The sequence below is a fragment of the Eptatretus burgeri genome, chromosome 14, assembly GCF_056783735.1.
Source record: "Eptatretus burgeri isolate ZD-2024b chromosome 14, Ebu_testis_v1, whole genome shotgun sequence".
In the NCBI taxonomy this organism is placed as follows: domain Eukaryota; kingdom Metazoa; phylum Chordata; class Myxini; order Myxiniformes; family Myxinidae; genus Eptatretus; species Eptatretus burgeri.
In genome coordinates this window covers 60,805,580-60,826,051 of record NC_140974.1, presented here as the reverse complement: position 1 = coordinate 60,826,051, position 20,472 = coordinate 60,805,580, and the positions used below count along the sequence as shown (strand labels likewise).

The window sequence follows — 20,472 nt, the reverse complement described above, 5'->3', positions numbered from 1 at the left end:
ATCTACTTTGGCTTCAAGCTCTTCCATCTCTCATTATTTAAACTTCTGGCATTGGTATATAGTGGGGCAACTTAGCATTACAATTGTGCATTTTGTGAGGAAAGCACCAAATTTGGCACAAGAGTAGCCTATCATATTATGAACAGATTTGGATATTGGGCCATCTCAAATTCAGCTGCTGATGGCTGTAGCAGCCATTTTCCACTGCCATCAAAAATTTGAGATGGCCCCATATCCAAATCTGTTCATAATATGATCGGCTACTAGTGTGCCAAATTTGGTGCTTTCCTCACAAAATGCACAATTGTTATGCTATATTTAGCTAAGTTGCCCCACTATATTGCAAGCAGGCATTCGATGGTGCCATGCCTTGCAGAAAGAACTAAAGCACAATTGCAAAAACGAATCCTTTTTCAGTAACCATATCATCACATAATGTTCGTTTAAATACAAAACATATTAGGAATTGCATCACAAGTTTGGAGCATCCACTACAAAATGCGCTTGGAATTGCATCAAGAGAGGAACATCCACCAGAGGTTGCATCATATGGACAAAATATTTATCCGCGATCAAATATCCACTTGGAATCGCATCACACGTATGGAACACCTGCCTGGGGTTGCATCACATGTACTGAACATCCGCTATGATTTGCAGCATCCGTGTGACTGAGTATCGACACTTATCATGACTCAGAACAAGAGTAAAGTTACTGAGGCACAGTTGTGGCTGTGTACGTGTAAGTCTTGTGAAGTGGACCGCTTAAAGTTCCTGAAGGTTTAAGCCACACGAGAATTGCCAGCTGCATCTGTGGAAAGCCTTTTGTTTTGGCCTCCAACGGGATTAAAGTGTCAAACTTTCGTGCGAAACTTTGCAGCGCAGCGTTTGATAAACCAAGCGTGAAAAGCATCCCGGCACAGCATGCTCAGATCATGCAAAACCGATCTCCGATGTCACATCCCGCCTGAGATTTCATTTGGCGCCAGGGGAAGACCTGACTGGCTTGTGGCTGCCTCCTTACAGTGAGCATACCCTGCAATTCCCTGGGCTGAAAGCATCCGAGGCCCCGTCATATCTATTTATGGATTTCCAAGCACTTCATTGCATGGTGAAATGATTCTTGGCCCACCTGGAGACCACGAAAAATATACCGTCTCCACTACTCCCCTCACTTCTCCCTCCTCCCCCCCCAAAGCCCTTACCTTGATGTCCAAATGCAAAACCTTCCACAGAGAGTTGCACTCAGACAGGCAGCAAAATTGATTTTCCATTTAGTTGCAGCACTGGGAGAGAGGCGGTTGGATTCCATTGTGAAACGGAACCATGTTTTAGGCGTGCAATATACGGGCACCGAGACGCATTTAACGATTCTCTTCCAGCAGCATCCCCTGATCAGTGTTGTTGAGGAATCTGGTTCCATGCGCCATGAGCAGATCTCAATGGACAAAGCCATGCAACAGAATAACACTTTTAATTCATTTAAGACCGAGATACAATATAGGCAACGCTCAGCGGGAATGTTTTGTCTTCCCTCTGGTTCTGTACAAATATTTATATGTACATGTATTTATGATACACAGGAATTCCAGATAATGTTGTGTTATAAGCAGATGAAACAAAGCGATGGTATTGTGTAATTGGGGAAAAAAAGTAAAAAAAAATTTAAAGCCACGGCTTATATCCTATGCATATATGTGTATATGGAGATGTGTGGCACATATGAAAGATAGCAAATATGCATAATCATGAATAGGGCATGGGGAGATGACATGATTTTAACCCAAACTGGAGATCCCACCACCATGGAGTCGGAGCGCTTAGCCACCGGCGAGGGTGGTCTCAACCCCCAGCTACATGAAATTTCCAAAGGCCAAATGAGAGCGGTGTACATAATGAGACCCATAAATCAGCATTAGCTATTATTACAATGTCCACAGATACAGAATTGTGCAATGCGGCCCCCACCCACCAATCCGTCAATGTTGTTGCACCATCACAATCAATCCTTTTCCGTGCGCAATATGTAACCAAAAACCAACTCGATGAAAGCATAAAATCAAGCAGCGCATGACATGTTTAATTACATAGCAAATCCCAATGCGAGAGCACGAACTGACGGTCCTCGAGAAAAAGCACATCAGGAAACAAAGCACTTGAAAGAAACAAAAACCTGATTCGACTCTGCGTAAACTAAGAAAGGGTGAAATATTTTGTTTTAAAAATGATGCTGCACTGATCAAACGGCTTGACGATATTATTTTTCATCGAAAACTTTTAAAGTCATCGCAGCAGACGTTGGTGGGGCACGTTTCAGGCAATCAGGTCCAATTTGTCGGAACGTTGCATGAGCCGGGTCCCTGAAGTTGGAGTTAAGGTGCCATGGCTGCAACATGATGTCAAAGCGGCGTTTGAGCTAAAAAGCTTGGGATTCTTCTTCGGGTGCAAACAGATGGCAAATATGAGCTGTCGGAAGCTTGCAGTTATAATTAGTGCAGAACGCTCATGAGAAGGCTGCCAAAGCACCTTACTCAAAACATTAAGAGCTTGTATTCTGCAGACCACCTTTTCCTCGCCCCTCCCCCTTTCCATCATATACATCATCCCTTTCAGCCATGATGTTGAGAATGGTCTGTGGTATTATCAAAGCGAGTTTAAAATTCAGGCTGCCTCGATGGCCAAGCATATGCCTCACGAGATGCATGCCGATTCGCTCCAGCAATCGGAATTGAAAATGACATCTCCATCAACTTGACATTTGCCCCACTTCTGTACAGCTGTGCTGTTTAAATATGAAACGTCTGCCCCCCTCCCCCACCACTCTGCCCCTGGCTGCATTATGCAGAGGAATTTGAGAAAGGACGAATGTTCGGGAGGCAGCTGCGTTTCAAATTAGCCATGAGTGTGTCAGCGAGGCTGAATGTTCTTCTGAAACAGGCACCTGGCACATCAGTGATAGCCGGTCCAAGAGGGCTCATCAGAGAAGATGAATCAGGATGGCCCATCTGCTCGTGTAGGTTTAGCTCATTAACTTTTGGGACTTACGCTTGGCGTTAAACTTTGAATCTGATCATGGAGATAGTGCCCAAATCTCATGCAAACCCATAGGATTTGGTTGGTGCCTGAATGAGGTTTTTAATTAGAGTCCTCTCTCAGGGACATTTCCTGCATTGCGACTGCTGTCACTGCCAAGATAAAGGCTTGGCGAAGGATTGTGCAATCATGAATTATTAGACGGGGCAAGGTGGTGCGGTGTTACATGGCAGTTCATTACTGCCTGCACAGATAAAGCATGGACATGTGCATGTACGCAGAATGCTTCGACGCCACTTGACTCCACCGTTAGATGACCCGGACACTGCACCCTATGTTTGCCACTGCCTGGTGTCATACCTAGACAAGCGATAAGGCAACCAGCAGGTGACTAACCATTCAGGGGTTAATTCGAGCTAAATGCCTTCAGAGGCGAGGACGTGTGCAACCAGAATGCTAACCAGCCAGGTAGCCCCCCACCTACACATATTGCTTCGTACCTACTCGGGTCTTCTGAGATCGTCACTTCAGGTTGACAACACGCAGCTATTCGGTCCATAGCAGAGGCTGCATGACACAAAATGTGTCATTTACCGTGTGGTCACAATATGTTCGACATTGCACTCGATTCACCCTGTACACGTTTCGGGAATAAAACAGAGGGTCGAGAAATACAATGTAAATCGGTAGTATCGGTTTAAATTAAGGCAGCGACGAAAAGTAACTGAATTACATGCAAGGTTATGGGCTATTGCCCAAACATAGCAAAAAGTGATTGGTTTACGAATATATATATATATATATATATATATATATATATATATATATATATATATGTATATATATATATATATATATATATATATATATATATATATATGTATATATATATATATACATGTATATATTCAAACTATCCATATTTTTTCAATTCTGCTGCTGATGAGGTATAAGGTGAGGGAAATGAGATGGCTTTTCGTTTCTTTTGGAAGGTCGATGCTTAACAAAAATAATTATTTACAATGTTACCGCGGAAAAGGCGCGCGTTAAAACTCGGAAGTATAATGCTCATGGATTTAAAAAGTGCAAATAAAACTGCATTGTAGCAGTCGAGATCGTAGATGCATCGTGTCTAAAATTCCATTCACAAGTTGCGTTAAAAAAAGAAGACGAAAGAACACCATTTGTGCTGAAAAGGATGCAAAAGGTAATACGGTAATAAATATGGTCATTTCATTTGCACGTTCAAATGTGGTTCAGAAAGAAGAGTGGTAAAACAAACGGACAAAGGAAATGCTTTCGCCTTCCCTTGTCGTCAGGAAGAACCTTGTCCGGTACCCTGTTTGCTTCGTACATTCTGGCTGGCACTGATTCTTCACAGGAGCAGGGGAAGGCAAACAAGTTAAAAAGTTTGCAGGAACGGGTATCAAAGTTGTCATGGCGGATTCTAAAAGAAATACTGGACATGGTTTTGAGACGAAAAACAAACAAGTCTATGCACGGGGTCACCGACAAGGACCACCTGAAGGTTATTCATCAGCTCATCCCAATGGTCGGTGAAGCTCCGGATCCGATGTTTATGATCGTGATTTTTCATCTTCTCTCCTGCTCACCCTGGTCATGGAGCGAGTGGTATGTTTCGGGTTTGAGATTCACATCCCTCGGAGGGCCTGGGCCACCACAGAGGAATTTGCTGCCAAAGCGACATCTGCATCTTCCACCCTTGCCTTCGACTTCCGGCTCACTGGATGATTCTCTCTCAGATCTTGCAGATTCTTACTGCACAAACACCATGTCACAATGGCTCCAAACAAACATATCCATTCCATCATTGGCCAATCTGTTTGAAACCATCCAGTGGTTTTGACTTCAGAAACGCAACTCGCTCCATGCATCGATAACTGCTTAGATATCTTCACTAGCATAACCCAGAAAGCTATAATATGTGCAGTTCATGTGAGATTCTTGTCACCCAATCAGTATGTTATGTGCTATTTTGATCAATATAGTGGTTTGTATTTCAGGGGTTTGCAGCCAGTTAAAAGTTCATGTTGGTCCACATTCAGTTGAGGTGTTTGAAAACAAGACTTGTGGAAGAATAATGGTCCCTGCAGCATCATTTCCAAGTGGAGATTCCGAGATTGAGTCAGTTGTGATCAATCACGCAAAGCCATTTGGAAAACAAAACGAGAGAGAGGGGAAGCCCTGTTAACATTCGCGGCTTTCAAAAATTTCAAAACCCTCAATATCGTCACAGTTGCAAACTGTTGAAACAGCAAGTTTGCGAGTCTATAAGTGCTGGGTGCCCAAGTCTTCGAGTCGTAGCACGATTCAGGGCCGATATGATGTCACGAGCTGTTCTTAAACTCTCCGTTCTCGGTGATAGAAAGCTTGGGTGGCTGTGCGCTGCCCGACAGCCCGTTGCGTGTTTGCCTGCTGTAGCGCTCCTTCAGCTGCGTCAGCGCGCTCAGCAGGCGGCCATTTGCTTCCTCCAGCGAATGCATCTTTTGATTCTGTACGCAGGCAGTGCGCCATGTCATGCACACTCTGGGACAATGCATCAGTTTGCACACCAAGCGAGCATTTACTGTTTTATCTGCTCATTGTGTTACACACAAGCTATAATTGACAGCTGGTATAACACATCTTCACTACAGTGTTGTCACAAGGACATTATTACCCATCACCCTCAAACACGAGGCCGGCACAGCATATAATCTTCGTAAGATGTGTCAAGAAGCAGACGTCATGTACCGTGTGCTACCTGCGCAAGGATGATGTCCTGCTTGGACTCAACAATGGCCTGCATCTCTGCATGGTCCTTCTTAAGCTCATCCTCCACCACACGTAGCCTGCAGACCAAACAGTTGCATCATTCTGATCGTTTCTTGCTTCATTAGCAAAGGCTTTCTTTCACCAAACAGCTTTTCCATCATGAAACCAGTGAGTTAAAGAAGAATGAGACAAAGCCAGTGAAATAGAAAAGCTTTGAAATTGAAAGCATGGCGAAACCTTAGTTGGTATTCACAAATACCGATCAATCTCAGTATTTCAGCTGTTAATTATAGATTACCTGAAATCAAGGTGTGAAATGAATCAAAAATTAGGTGTTTTGCATGCAGCCTTTCCAGAAATGTATGAGGCATTTTTCAAATGTTCTGCAAATGGTTGTACATTGGAATATGGAACATAACTGTGTGTGTGTGTGTGTGTGTGTGTGTGTGTGTGTGTGTGTGTGTGTGTGTGTGTGTGTGTGTGTGTGTGTGTGTATACATGTATCTCAAAACAAGTGAGGTCTAATGTAAGTATTATATATATATATATATATATATATATATATATATATATATATATATATATATATATATATATATATATATATATATTGTGACCATCCACAAACTGATATCCACCTCATGGAAATGTTCACAGTGTAGTCCCTTTGTGTACAGCCTTTTTGGCTACTGGTTGCATCATTGCTCATTGGCACAGCTATGCCACTGATGCAGTGCCCCTATTACCAGTACACTGGTTCGCATTTCACCAACCTCGGAAGGATGACAGGCTGAGTCAAACCCCTGGTGTTAATTCAGCAACCAATGGGGCTCAAACTCAGGACCTTAGAATCTCAAGCCACCACCCTAACCGCTAAGCCAACACCAGGCTCCAGTGTCGTACGTTTCACCATCAATATGGGGTTTTGCACACCTTGATACTGTTTCAAATGTTAAACGAGGAAAATAAACGTTTCCTTCATTGTTGTATTTGTTATTTCATTAGCACTTGAATGTCATACCATGTGGCTAGCTGACACGTTTGCGTGACTTGAGAAAGGTCAATGAAACGAGCCATGACATTCCTCAACAAGGACACTTGTTTGTGACAAAGATGGAATATAGATCGAATAATTGTGGTTCTTGAGTTTCGAAAGTGTATCCATTTATGAACCAATACTTTCAATCTTTTTTGAGTGCTTTATGATGGTTTTGATGATGTGGAAAAAAAAAAATCCCACTCTCGAGCTGTCCGGGCCAGCACAGGTCGAGAACGTAATGATGTTCTCATGCCGAGGACGCTGCATTACGACCTATCCTGTATGGGGCTGTGAGTGATAGGACGATTTAATGCTCCTTCTAAGGGTGTTTCAAGATTTACCTGAACTTCTGTATCGAAAATTCAGTCATGTATGTCGATTAACAATTGAGAGAATTTGTCTCGATAGTGTTGGTAGCCATGACCCACAATAACCTGTTTTCTGCTTTAATATATGTGCTGAAAATAAAGACGGCAGAAAGCAAGGGATAAGAAAGAGGGGAAAAAACACAGAGATACGAAATTTCTGGTCACGAAAACAAGCCTGTTGAAATTTACAAACAACCCGTTGCATCATATGGTGATGATTATCTGTCAAGGTTGTACTCAGGTTAAGTTATAAATCGGTTCAAGTAAAATTTGAACCATTGCAGTAAATAAGTTCAACCATCTGTTATGCAAACAATAAATGTGTGGACGAGTGTGTTTCCTTTGGGAATGCTGCCACTTTGCATAGGTAATATGTAGACAGTTCATTGAAAGCAAGTAAAATTTATATATTCGAATAGAAAAGTAGAGGATTGCATAAAGAAGACAGACACACACACACACACACACACACACACACACACACACACACACACACACACACACACACACACACACACACACACACACACACACACACACAGACACGAAAATAAATTCTTGCTGACCGTGCAACGATTGCCTTGATCTGGCTGTCTTTATCTTCTTGCTGCCGGCGCAGGGCTTCGTCGCTGCGTGTGAGACGTGCTTGATACTCTCGCGTCAACCTTTGAATCTGCTCCTCCTGCATCCGTAGCCGCCTCTCGTACTCCTCCATCATTTGATGAGACGTGCTCAGTTGGTCCTTTAGCTGTGCAATCTCTTGCTCATACTGCAAAAGATGAGAGCAAAACTAAATAAACTAGAAGGGCAATAAGTAGAGCGCATACCTTCACCATGCAACGCCTGCTCCACGAGAACATATCGGGCACAATACATTTTTTAAATATTATGCCTCATATCGTCTTTGGCCCCATCTCTCAATTGTGAAGAATCACTTTTAAAATTCTCATATCCGGATCCAGATTTGGATCTTCACCAAAATCGAATCACTTAGTCCATGTCACACACACAACATGTCCATCAAGTTTCATCCGAATCCATCAACAGCTTTTTGAGATATCATGCAATATCGTTTTTGCTCCATCTCTCAATAGTGAAGAATCATTTAAAAATTAAAAAAAAAATACAGATCCGAATCCAGAATTCTCAGAAAATTTCAGAACGATTGCTTGAAAACTGTGGCCAAAAATCGTGTGAAAAACAAAGAAACAGATGACAGACTAACACAACAGACCAACATACCTGGCAAAATTGTTTTTCACCAAGTAACAAACAAGAAAAAGACCTCGTGCAGAGCACGATAATTGCAAAATCCATAAAACAAATTTGACCTTAACAATAAATGGTGGTTGAATTCAATGACCAAATAAGTAACTCCTCTTCAAATATCAAGTCAATCAGATGAAAATTGTCAATTTTAGAAATTCGGCCTATGTTGACCTCAAAAATAATTGGTGGTTGATTCAGTGATCTGAAATGCAAATCCTCTTCAAATTTCAAGTCAATGGGATGGAAATTGAGGATTTTAGAAATCTCAACTAAGTTATTCACCTTTGGCCGATGTTGACCTTTTGCTCCATGTTGACCTCAAAAATAATTGGTGGTTGAATTCAGTAAGCTGACATGAAAATCCTGTTCAAATTTCTGGTCAATCGGATGAAAATTGAGGATGTTAGAAATTTGACAGATTTGTTGACCTTTGGCTCACGTTGACCTTTTGACCTCCAAAACAATAGGCTTCTTGCCAATGACAAACTCTACCATGTGGGTGAAGTTTTGTGAAGATCATTTTAAATTGTGACCTGTAGGCGATTGACAAACAAACAAACACACAAACAAGAAGAAGACGTCATGCAAATCACGAGACTTGCAAAATCCATTAAGCAAATTTGACCTCAAAAATAATTGGTGGTTGAATTCAGTGACCTAATATGCAACTCCTCTTCAAATTTCAAGTCAATGTGATGAAAACTGAGGATTTTAGAAATTCCAGCTTAGTTGTTGACCTTTGGCCTATGTTGACCTTTTAGTCAATTTTGACCTCAAAAACAATTGGCTGGTTGAATTCAGTAACCTGAAATAGAACTCCTCTTCAAATTTCAAGTCAATCAGATGAAAATTGAGGATTTTAGAAATACCACTTTAGTTGTTGACATTTGGCCTTTGTTGACCTTTTGACCTCAAAAACAATCGGCTCCTTGCTTATGACAAACTCTACCATGGGGTGAAGTTTCATGAAGATCGGTTAAAAATTGTGACCTGTAAGCAACAAACAGACAAACAGAGACAAACAAACAGAATAACAAAATCGACTGACCAATATACTTGAAAAATCTTCGATTTTGCAAGTAACAAACAGACAGATAGACAGGGGTGAAAACATAACTTCCTTCCACCTTCGGTGGCGGAGGTAATAAATAACAGACGTTTCGTTCTTCGCCGATACTGGTGTTACCGGCGAGATGGCACTCAAAGGTAGGCTATTCTCTTGGTCAGCTGACCCAAGTGATGCACAGATGAACATATTGTGTGTTAAAGTACCTGAAAAGCATGTAAGCAATTAGGCTGAATGATTAGAGTGCTCTTCCACTCAAGATAGCTTTATCATGAAGAAGCCTAACAGAGTCTGACTCGAATAGACTTGGTTGCTGGCCTTTAGATGATTTCACGTTTGCAGGGGTATAAATGTGCGAGTAAAGCTCATCACAACAATCCATTTATGTTGAAGAAATCAACTTCGATATTTATTCAAGGATATGTATTTTAAGTTGTTAAATAAGCTTCCATGCAGCTGTCATGTTTATAACATTTGCCACGGTTCATCGAATTGAAGTTGCTTCATATCGTCTGTGCGTGCACACAAGCTACGTTTGATGAAGATACATAAAATGCCTTCAGAAAGTATTCACACCCCTCGACTTTTGTCACATTTTGTTGTCTTACAGCCTGAATCTAAAATGGATTAAAGAAAATAAAAAATTGTCACCGATCTACACAAAATGCCCCGTAATCCCAAAATGAAAACACGTTTTTGGAATTTCTTTTTTACAAATTGATTATATATGAAAAGCTGAAATGTCTTGTGTCAATAAGTACTCAACCCCCTGAGTCAATACTTTGTAGAAGTGCCTTTGGTAGCGATTACAGCTTCGAGTCTTCTTTGGTATGTGTGTATCAGCTTTGTACATCTGTATTTGGGGATTTTCTCCCATTCTTCCTTGCAGATTTGTTCAAGTTTTGTCAAGTTGGATGGGGAGCGTCGGTCAACAGCAATATTCAAGTCTTTCCATAGATTCTCAATGAGATTCAAGTCTGGGCTTTGGCTGGGACACTGCAGCACTTTCACATTCTTGTTCCGAAGCCATTCCATGTTGCTTTGGCTGCACGCTTGGGGTCATTCTCTCTCTATTGAGTGCAGCCTGTGGCTGTTGGTTGCATCATTGGTTGGGACGCGGCAATGCCGCTGATGCAGTGTCCCCCTTACCAGTACACTGGTACTCATTTTGCCGACCTCAGAAGGATGACAGGCTGAGTCAACCTCCTGGTGTATATTAATTCAGCGGCCTACGGGGCTTGAATTCAGGACCCTAGGATCCCAAGCCACCACCCTAACCGCTAAGCCAACACCAGGCTTACTTGGGGTCATTGTCCTGTTGAAATATAAATCTTTACCGCAGTCTCAGGCCTTTTGCACTCTGAAGCAGGTTATACTCAAGGATTTGCCTGTATTTGGCTCCATTCATTGTTCCCTCTATCCTTACAAGTATCCCAGTCCCTGCCGCTGAAAAACATCCCCAAAGCATAATGCTGACACCACCATGCTTCAAGGTAGGGATGGTGTTAGATGGGTGATGAGCTGTGCTCAGTTTCCGCCACACGTAGCACTTTACATTGAGGCCAAAGAGTTAAATTTTCATCTCATCAGACCACAGAATCTTTTCCCTCGTGCTCTCAGTCTTTCACGTGCCTTTTTGTAAACTCCAGGCATGCTGTCATGTGCATTTTTCTCAGAAGTTGCTTCCGTCTGGCCACTCTCCCATAAAACCGAGATTTGCGAAGTGTTGCAGAGATTGTTGACCTTCAGGTAGGTTCTTCCATCTCAGACAAGGAATTCTGTTATTCTGTCAGAGTGGTTATTGGATTTTTGTTGACCTCCCTGATCAAGGTCCTTCTTGCCCAGTTGCTCGGTTTCATCAGACGGCGAGCTCGAGAAAGAGTCTGGGTAGTTCCATATTCTTTCCATTTCTTAACGATGGAGTTCACTGTGCTCTTGGGAACTTTCAACAATAGAAATTGTTTTCTACCCTTCCCCAGATCTGTGCCTCATCACAGTTGTATCTCGGAGTTCTACGGACAGTTCCTTGGACTTCATGGTGGAGTTTCTGCTCTGACATGCGCTGTCAACTGTGGGAACCGTATATAGAAAGGTGCGCTCCTTTCTAAATCATGTCCATTCAATTGAATTGGCTACAGGTGGACTCCAATCAAGTTGTAGAGACATATCAAGGATGATAAAAGGAAATTTGATGCACCTCAGCTCAATTTGGAGCGTCACAGCAAAGGGGTTGAATAATTATTGACTCAAGACATTTCAGCTTTTCATTTTTAATTAATTTGTAAAAATTTCCAAAACATTGCATTTTGGGTAGATCGGTGACCAAAAAATCTCAATTTAATACATTTTAAATTCAGGCTGTAACACAACAAAATGTAACAAAATTCAAGGGGTGTGAATACTTTCTGAAGGCATTGTACATAGTTTTTTTTATTTTTTTTTTAAGTTGTTGGTATGCTTTATGAAGCTATCAAATTAATTACAAATTTAGCTATGTAAAAATAAAGAATGTCACAAAAGGAAGTGAAAGAAAACAATGACTGGATTACACTTCCTCTGTACTTAGAGATTCAAGGATCACTCATTTACATTAAATTGAAGTGTGGGTTGTTTTTTTTGTTTTTGTACAGGTATCAAGGTTAATGGTAGAGCAGAACGTTCTGGGGGCATTGGATCAAGAGCCAAAACGGGGCAAAATGAAAAAGCATAACAACAAAAAAGACTCTCCACAGCACGAAGAGAGGAGTTGCAGGAGAAGGGTTGGAACAGGGTCTCAAAGCAGGTGTAATGAAGCTCTGTAGTGGAAACGAAAGACGCATGGCAGTGGGAAGCAGACTTGTAATCATGGAGGGAAGAACTCGAGGAAATGGACTCAAGAAGAAATTTCCAGAGGTGGGAAAAGAGAGGAATGAAAGAATGGAGTTGAGCTTTGGGTTTCGACTTGAGGGTAACAAGGAAATGGTTTCTGGAAAAACCATTGACTGGAAGGATCAGCGGCACAGTGGAGAGGTGAGACAGCAGGACGTGCAAGACCAGAATAGAGACACTGAAAATCAATAAACATCTGCAAGACCACTAAACCTGTCAATGGTGAGCAAGAAGTAGACCCTGAGACAGCTTCCTGATGCGACATTCCGATGACACGGACGACATATATTACAAGGGCTCAAGGGGGCAAAATGGGAAGCATCAGTACCAGTCCACAATGGGGAGCCATATTCCATGAGATTCTGGATGAAAGCTTTCACACAGTTATAAGTTGAGGATGGCAGTGAAAGGAATTTGCCAAGTCGAAAATTTTAAGGAGGTGGTAGGCTTTGGAGGCATGATCTGCTCAGGACTGTTTGCAGCTGATAGTGAAGACCTGGAGCTCCAGAGACTGATCACATGAGAAGTAAATTGAGTGATTTGCCTGCTAGTCCTTCTTGGAGGAACAAATAGTGAATGTCTTTATTGCACTGAAAGACATGTTGCAAGTAAATGACCAGTTGTAGGTTTCTCCAGATCAGCAGAGAGGGATGCTGCTGCAGCCTGCTTGGCAAAGAGGTGTGGAAGTGCCACTCACAGATTGGAGCCATCTGTAAAGTGATACATTGGGGCTTAACATTGAGGAAGACATGCCATTGATGAATATGAAGACAGCACTGACTCCAGAAACCAACCGTGAATGACACTGGCTTTCAGAGATACACCACGGGATAGTATTTCATCCAAAACAAACCGTGGCTTGTGAGCAAATAAGAAGTCCGAACAGTCAGTGTTGGAGGGAAACCCGTATGCTATTGATAAAACTGTTTAAATTGTGCTCCAAGGAATTTGATTAGCCATTGGAATGGTCACGCAACTCATTGATTTGCACGTGGAAAAAGACCTCCAATTCACCAAAGTCTATCTTGCGTCTGCTCAGAGGTTTCAATAGTGCAGAAACGTTTCATTGTTTGAATTAATTTTAATACTTTATCATTTGAAACAAATTATCAGAGGAATAAAAGCACTCAACGTTTATGTAACACATGAACAATTCTCAACATCAAGCATGAAAAAAAAGTTTTTAAACACAACTTGCCTGCTTCAGGTCTTTGCCACAATGCCATGACAGGGACCAACCAAACTATTTATTAGATAAGCAGAGAGGCAGGGTGGAGACGGGGCCAAATTAAGAAAATTTTAATTGGAAAAAGGAAGAGAAGGGAGGATTATGAGAAAATGGAAGTAGGCAGGGGAGTGTGCAAGAAGTGGGGAGATAATGGAATGAAGGTTGTGAGGAGATGGGAGTAAGGAGAGGGAAGGGGCATGAAGCATAATTTCCTGGATTTAAGAGGTGGGGGTGGGGTGATTTGCATTCCAGCATATTTGCATACTTAATAAATGCCATCGGATGGACAGGCCTTTAACAAAACAAAACAAAAAACAACCATCACCCATTTTCATACCGATGCAAATATCTTTACTTAAACGGATTCTTTGCCTGGATTAATCGGTGAATGGCAATTATTCTTATAAAGACAGCTTGGCTCACAACTAAAAGCCTTCTGGCACCGAGTTTGAATGTCACCATTTGAGTATTTAAGCATTAGTGGAAATCCAGTGTCCCTCATGGAAAACAAAAGATCCTAGGTTTCCACGCGTGCGGGTGGTTGGTGCAGGCAATGCCGTCACTCAGCCGCTCTGATCTTTCTCTGCTGTCGAAGCAGGTCAATAAAGTCTATAAGGTGGACCTAGCTTGTAAACAAGACTTGTGTGAATCGCTTTCGAACACCCAGCTGTAGGCCGAGCAAAACACCCAAGACCTGATTGGATGAGATTCTGAAAATGGGGGGGGGGGGTAAAAACACTTCGTTACATTTGATTAATCTCGGGAAAAAATGGAGGACGCAAAAGGTGAGACCTTTGTATGTTCATAATGATCTCCTTTTATAGTGTACAGCAAGCATGTGCACAGATCAGTTGAACATTGAACACATGCAGAGTGAAACATAACCCCAAATCTTGGACTGCTTTTTCAACAAAACAAGGTCTTGGGTATTTGGAGAGTCCATCAAAGCAGCACTTCCAAGAGTGGAAGTGGGTCAGCACAGAAGCATTCCATTACAGACAGCAACCCCTCCCCCCCCCTCTTTAATAGAGGGAGAGAGAGAGAGAGGGAGAGAGAGAGAGAGAGAGAGAGAGAGAGAGAGAGAGAGAGAGAGAGAGAGAGAGAGAGAGAGAGAGAGAGAGAGAGAGAGAGAGAGAGAGAGAGAGAGAGAGAGAGAGAGAGAGAGAGAGAGAGAGAGAGAGAGAGAGAGATATGATAATAGGGTTTTTTTCCATGAAAAAAGTGGATGGTGTACGCATCGTATATGACCTTGCACAGGTGGATAACGTGCCACTTCAGAACAATGGATTAAAAATTAAAATATTCTGCCACTAACAGTGGAGAATCCTCGACTCTGGACGGTTCACAAACATTCCACAGGCCTTTTTTAGTCGGAATGCGAGAGATCAGAGCCTCACAACCTACAGTGGCAAACAGGCCCAGATTCTGCAATGTGGTAGGTGCCACATTGTGGGATAAGCTGATTAGCAAGAACAATAAACCTTCAGCAGCTACACATCATATGATTGCGTCATTTCCGTTGTTTAAAAGGTTCATTGTGGGAGCAGATCATTCTCTACTCTCTTTTCTCGTCTGTGGAACTATCTTCCTGATTCGCTCATCTCAAACTCGTCCCTGCAGGATTAATGTCTGATGCCCACCACTACCTCATGATCCTCTCACATTTATACTACTAAGCTTTGCTACATAAGCTGAAACTGTGTTCCTGTCCTTCTCCTGCAATTGCTCTCCTTGAGCTGTGATGCATTCGTTTGTCATCATCCCACTGTTTTATCTTTGCCCGTTGATACTTATGTTAAAATGTTTTTAAAACAAGAGCGAAGTCGATGGCTCGTTATCACAAATCCTCACACTTCCCACCAAAAGCAAAATTTAAAGATGGCAAAAAGGTCCACTAGAAATGACCCAATATCAAATTTAGAGTTGTTTTTTTTGTTCTGACCCCTGTGACCCTAAGTCCCCAACCCTGAGGTATGAACCGTGGGTCAAGTCCAAAAAATTGATACATATTTCATGCGTCCCCCAATCTTGATTGCACGTACCAAGTTTAATTTTTAAAAATGTGTAAAATGTGCCCATAATTGCATTTTTTGGTATTTCACCTTTTGACCCCCACCCCGGGGTGGGGCCAAAAATATAAATGATACTGTTATTGCACCTTCTTGCCAAGTGGTGATCAAAACTACCAGGTTTGGTGAATTTCTGCACAATCCTTGAGGAGGAGAAAGTGTGATGGACAGACGGACGGAGCCAATTCCAATATTCCCCCCATTCTTTTCAAAAACCATGGGGATAATAAACCCCTCCTCCAGTTGAAGATGAAGTCCTTTCACAGGTAGGACAAAACTTGTGGCAATCCCTGCAAATTAATTGACCCATTTGCTTCTCTCAACAGCGGATGACAATGAAAAAAAAAAAAAAAAACACCCCTCACTTGCTCATCGGCTTGGAAGGTAGAATAAAATAAATAAATAAATAAATAAATAAATAATGAGAGCCGTACACCAACAAGTTGAAAAATAAATCGTATTTTTAAAAGTTGTTAAAATTATAGTAAAGCTTTTAAATGGCACATTCACGTCAAACCATCACTAAAACCCCCTGGTTGGGGTAAGGGCTTTGGGAATTCTCAATTTCCTTCAAACGAAGTATCAAATAATTTTGAGGCAGAATAGCAGAAATATCTGGTCGACGCCTGGCATGTCTCTTGGAGATGAGGCGAATGTTTTCTCGCTTTCCTTTCGTAACTCGCTTTGCTTGAGAGGATGGACAACCTCATACTTGTGTTGGTGATGCTGACATGTTTTAAAGGATGTTGTGAGATCTGGCATCCTTAAAGCCACCAAGTAATGGCAGCTACCTTAACATATCCTCAAGGAAAATTGGCACGATAAAACCTAACCAGAAAGCACCTCCCGATGAGGAAATAACTCAGGAAGCTCGTAACTGAGTAGCCCTGCATGGGGGTTTCAAACTTGATAGTTTGCTGGATAACTTGCTCTACACTCTGCAGCAACAAAGCCAGCATTGCTGGTCTAACAACTAATTCAATATACTTCTTCCATCCATCCATCCATCCATCCATCCATCCATTGGGACCATACTCTGTGCAGTGTTGGTGCTGCCTCAGCAGTCTCCTGGGCTATTGGGCACAATCTTGGACAGGTAACCACTCCGACACAGGATACCAGCAAGCTGGCGCTCATTTTGCCGACCTCGGAAGGATGACAGGCAGAGTCAAGCCCACCTGGTATTAATTCAACAGTCGAGTGTGATTTGAACTCAGGATCCTAGGATCCTAAGCCCACCACCCTAACCATTAAGCCAACATCAGGCATGTTCAATATACACATGGAAAAAAGTTGAGCATGGGCTGCATTTTTCTCAATCATACCATAGCAATAGCCAAGAAAATTATCCAGACAGTGTTACATTTATCAAACAAAGAACCATATATTAATAAAGTATATGTTTGACAAATGACTTGAGCATATGCTAATTCAGAGGATTGTTGGTTTTCATCACAAAGTGAGGATGTCTGGAGTGACACTGTTTTACACCAAAAGAATACGCTGACGTTAGGATGGGGCTGCTGATAACACATCCCTTCATGTAGTACTCAAGAACAGTCAATAAGGACATCCAATGATGTCACAACTGAATGAATGTATAACAAGGTCAATAATGGGTGTAAGCACCATTAGGACGAATGACTGCTGCAAACCTCCTCCTCAGCTCCCGAAGAAGCCATCGGAGAGACTCCAAAGGGAGTCGCCATTCCCAGTGTAAAGCAGCATCCGACTGTTCCAGAGTCTGCACAGGAGGGTCATTTTATTCATTATACACCCAATAATGTCTCAAACGTGCTCTCTTGGATTTAAATCAGAATTCCATGCTGGCGGCATATTTTTCACATGAAGTTGGTAAATGAATGAGAACGATGGGGTCTGGCATTGTCTTCCATGAATGCAGGTCTTGGGAGAACTGGGTGGTTGTCAAAATGTGGGATAACAACCCGATCCAAGATGTCCCTACAGTACTTTTCGCCTGACGGGTTACACTGCACAGTGACAAGGTCAGGTTGTCAAACGTAACAGGCAGTCATATATCATAATGGATCCACCACAAAATGGATGGACTCTGCAATGTTCTTGAGTGTATTGGCCGTGTTAATTTGCCGCCAAACCAGAGTTCTACCATCAGTCTTGTGCAGAAAAAATTGGCTCTCATCAGACCAATGGATCAACCTCCAGGAAGTGATATTCCACTGTTGACATGCCAAGCACAATGCCATGTGAGCTGCTTTGTGTTCTGGGGTGTGAAGGCGGTGTCTTATCGGTTTGCTGGCTTCATAATCAGCAACACAAAGCCAGTTCTGGACAGTTCTCATGGATAACCTCCAAAGGAATTCCATTCATGCTGCAACACTATACTTGTGACAAAAATAATATATATCTCACAAGCCTGTTGTAAGTTCCATTTCCTTTGTTTAGAGGTCACCTTGAGTCGGCCAGATCAAGACCTGTCTTTAACATCATTGGCTTGTGGATGTTTGCGAGCCAATCTGTCGATAACAGTCTGGTGGAAGCCAAGTTGATATCCAATTTCACCAGTGGAGTTGTTCGTCATTCAAGAAGCATTTGTTTGCGTGTCTGTTTGTTTGAATTATAGGATATGCACTCCTGAAACGCAGGACAGAATGAGTTGAAAAATGGTGGTCAACTAGTCATGATGTGCACGGGAAGGTTTTTGGTGTTATATATATATATATATATATATATATATATATATATATATATATATATATATATATATATATATATATTATCCATCCATCCATTGGGACCATACTCTGTGCAGTGTTGGTGCTGCTGAAGCAGACTCCTTGGCTATTGAGCACAATCTTGGACGGGTCACCACTCCCACACAGTATACCAGCAAGTTGGCACTCATTTTGCCGACCTCGGAAGGATGACAGGTAGAGTCAACCCACCTGGTGTTAATTCAACAGCTGAGTGGGATTTGAACTCAGGATCCTAGGATCCCAAGACCCTAACCATTAAGCCATATAAAATGATAGTCTCCAAAATGTATGGTTAGGGGAGGGGGATCCCAATTTTGCTTCACTGATGGACCAATTAGTCGTCATGCTTGCCAAAAATTTGGGGTGAGAAGGAGAAGGAAAGGAAGACAAATTTACCTGTACATAGAGTGCTTTAACCCCTCACCCACACCCCCTCCCCGTACTCACATCCCGCTCCCACCTCTTGCTCCCCATTCGTCCTGATGTCCCTTCCTGCTAGAAATCTCACACACGATGACAGGCTTTGACAGGCCCCTTCATTTTTTTGTTGGGGACCGGAGGGAGAAGGGAAGGAGGACAAATTTACCCATGTGAAGAGTACTTTAACCTCAGCGTTGCCCAGGTAAAAAAAAAAAAAATTATAACATCCTCTACCACCACCACCACTTGGCACTACATGGTACACAATTACAAAGATAATTTTTGCCCTCCCTTGCCCCTTTTCCCCCGTGTGAGGCCACGGCCTCATAGTCTATGAGAGAGAGAGAGAGAGAGAGAGAGAGAGAGAGAGAGAGAGGGAGAGAGAGAGAGAGAGAGAGAGAGAGAGAGAGAGAGAGAGAGAGACAGAGACAGAGACAGAGACAGAGACACAGAGACACAGAGACAGAGACAGAGACAGAGACAGAGACACAGAGACAGAGACACAGAGACACAGAGACACAGAGACACAGAGACACAGAGACACAGAGACACAGAGACACAGAGACAGAGACAGAGACAGAGACACAGAGACAGAGACAGAGACAGAGACAGAGACAGAGACAGAGACAGAGAGACACAGAGACACAGAGACACAGAGACACAGAGACACAGAGACACAGACAGAGACAGAGACAGAGAGACAGAGAGACAGAGAGACAGAGAGACAGAGAGACAGAGAGACAGAGAGACAGAGAGACAGAGAGACAGAGAGAGAGAGAGAGAGAGAGAGAGAGAGAGAGAGAGAGAGAGAGAGAGAGAGAGAGAGAGAGGAGATTTCTCAGGATTGAATTACATGTTCCAAGTGTTTGACCGTTTTCAATGTGTGATTTTTTTCAACACCCTTCCCATTTCTTTTTGCTCAAGACTGTGTCAGGAAAGGTGTTCTATGAACTCTCTTGTATAATCTGCAATTTTGGGGAAATGATCCCATCCGTAATTCTGGGGGAATTACACAGCAGAGAACGCCCTACTCATTTCATCTACAACAGCTCCTTCCCTTATACATAAATTGCACAAAAATGCAAGCTATCGTTTCTTTCAATCAATTGTCTCAAGACTTTGGAGCAAACTCCAAATTTCAATGAGAAATACAACAGTTGAATGTTTTCAAAAGTACCTGAAGACATATTTATCCCCTTCCACGTGGACGCTCTCCCATTCTCTCTCTCTCTCTCTCTCTCTCTCTCTCTCTCTCTCTCTCTCTCTCTCTCTCTCTCTCTCTCTCTCTCTCTCTCTCTCTCTCTCTCTCTCTCTCTCTCTCTCTCTCTCTCTCTCTCTCTCTCTCTCTCTCTCTCTCTCTCTCTCTCTCTCTCTCTCTCTCTCTCTCTCTCTCTCTCTCTCTCTCTCTCTGCCTTGTATCCACAGGCAAAAGGTGCTATATATAATGCAATTATTATTGTTATCTCGTCTCCAAGGACTGGTTCTTTGCTAGTCCCAATAAGTGCCATCTTTAGGCTTCACAAAGTCTTCTACATGCCATACTAACAGTCCACCAATGGATTACACAATTATACAGTTACCTTCTCCAAGTCTTGATCAGGT

At 42.4% G+C, this 20,472-nt stretch overlaps 1 protein-coding gene across 3 annotated transcripts in view; it reads right to left on the bottom strand.

The window, feature by feature from the left end:
- Positions 1–1,455: 1,455 nt before the first annotated feature.
- Positions 1,456–20,472, bottom strand: part of LOC147013357 (ras GTPase-activating protein nGAP-like) — a 404,833-nt gene continuing 385,816 nt past the window's right edge. For 2 of the 3 annotated variants that reach the window (XM_085855117.1, XM_085855120.1), the window contains exons 19-21: positions 7,782–7,984; positions 5,798–5,885; positions 1,456–5,546 (exon numbers count right to left, since the gene is read on the bottom strand). In XM_085855117.1, the coding sequence (XP_085711243.1) occupies positions 5,382–5,546; positions 5,798–5,885; positions 7,782–7,984 (456 nt within the window). In that variant the 3' untranslated portion in view covers positions 1,456–5,381. Of the gene's footprint in view, positions 5,547–5,787; positions 5,886–7,781; positions 7,985–20,472 lie in introns of all 3 variants that reach the window. The other variant, XM_085855118.1, reaches the window with a different exon arrangement.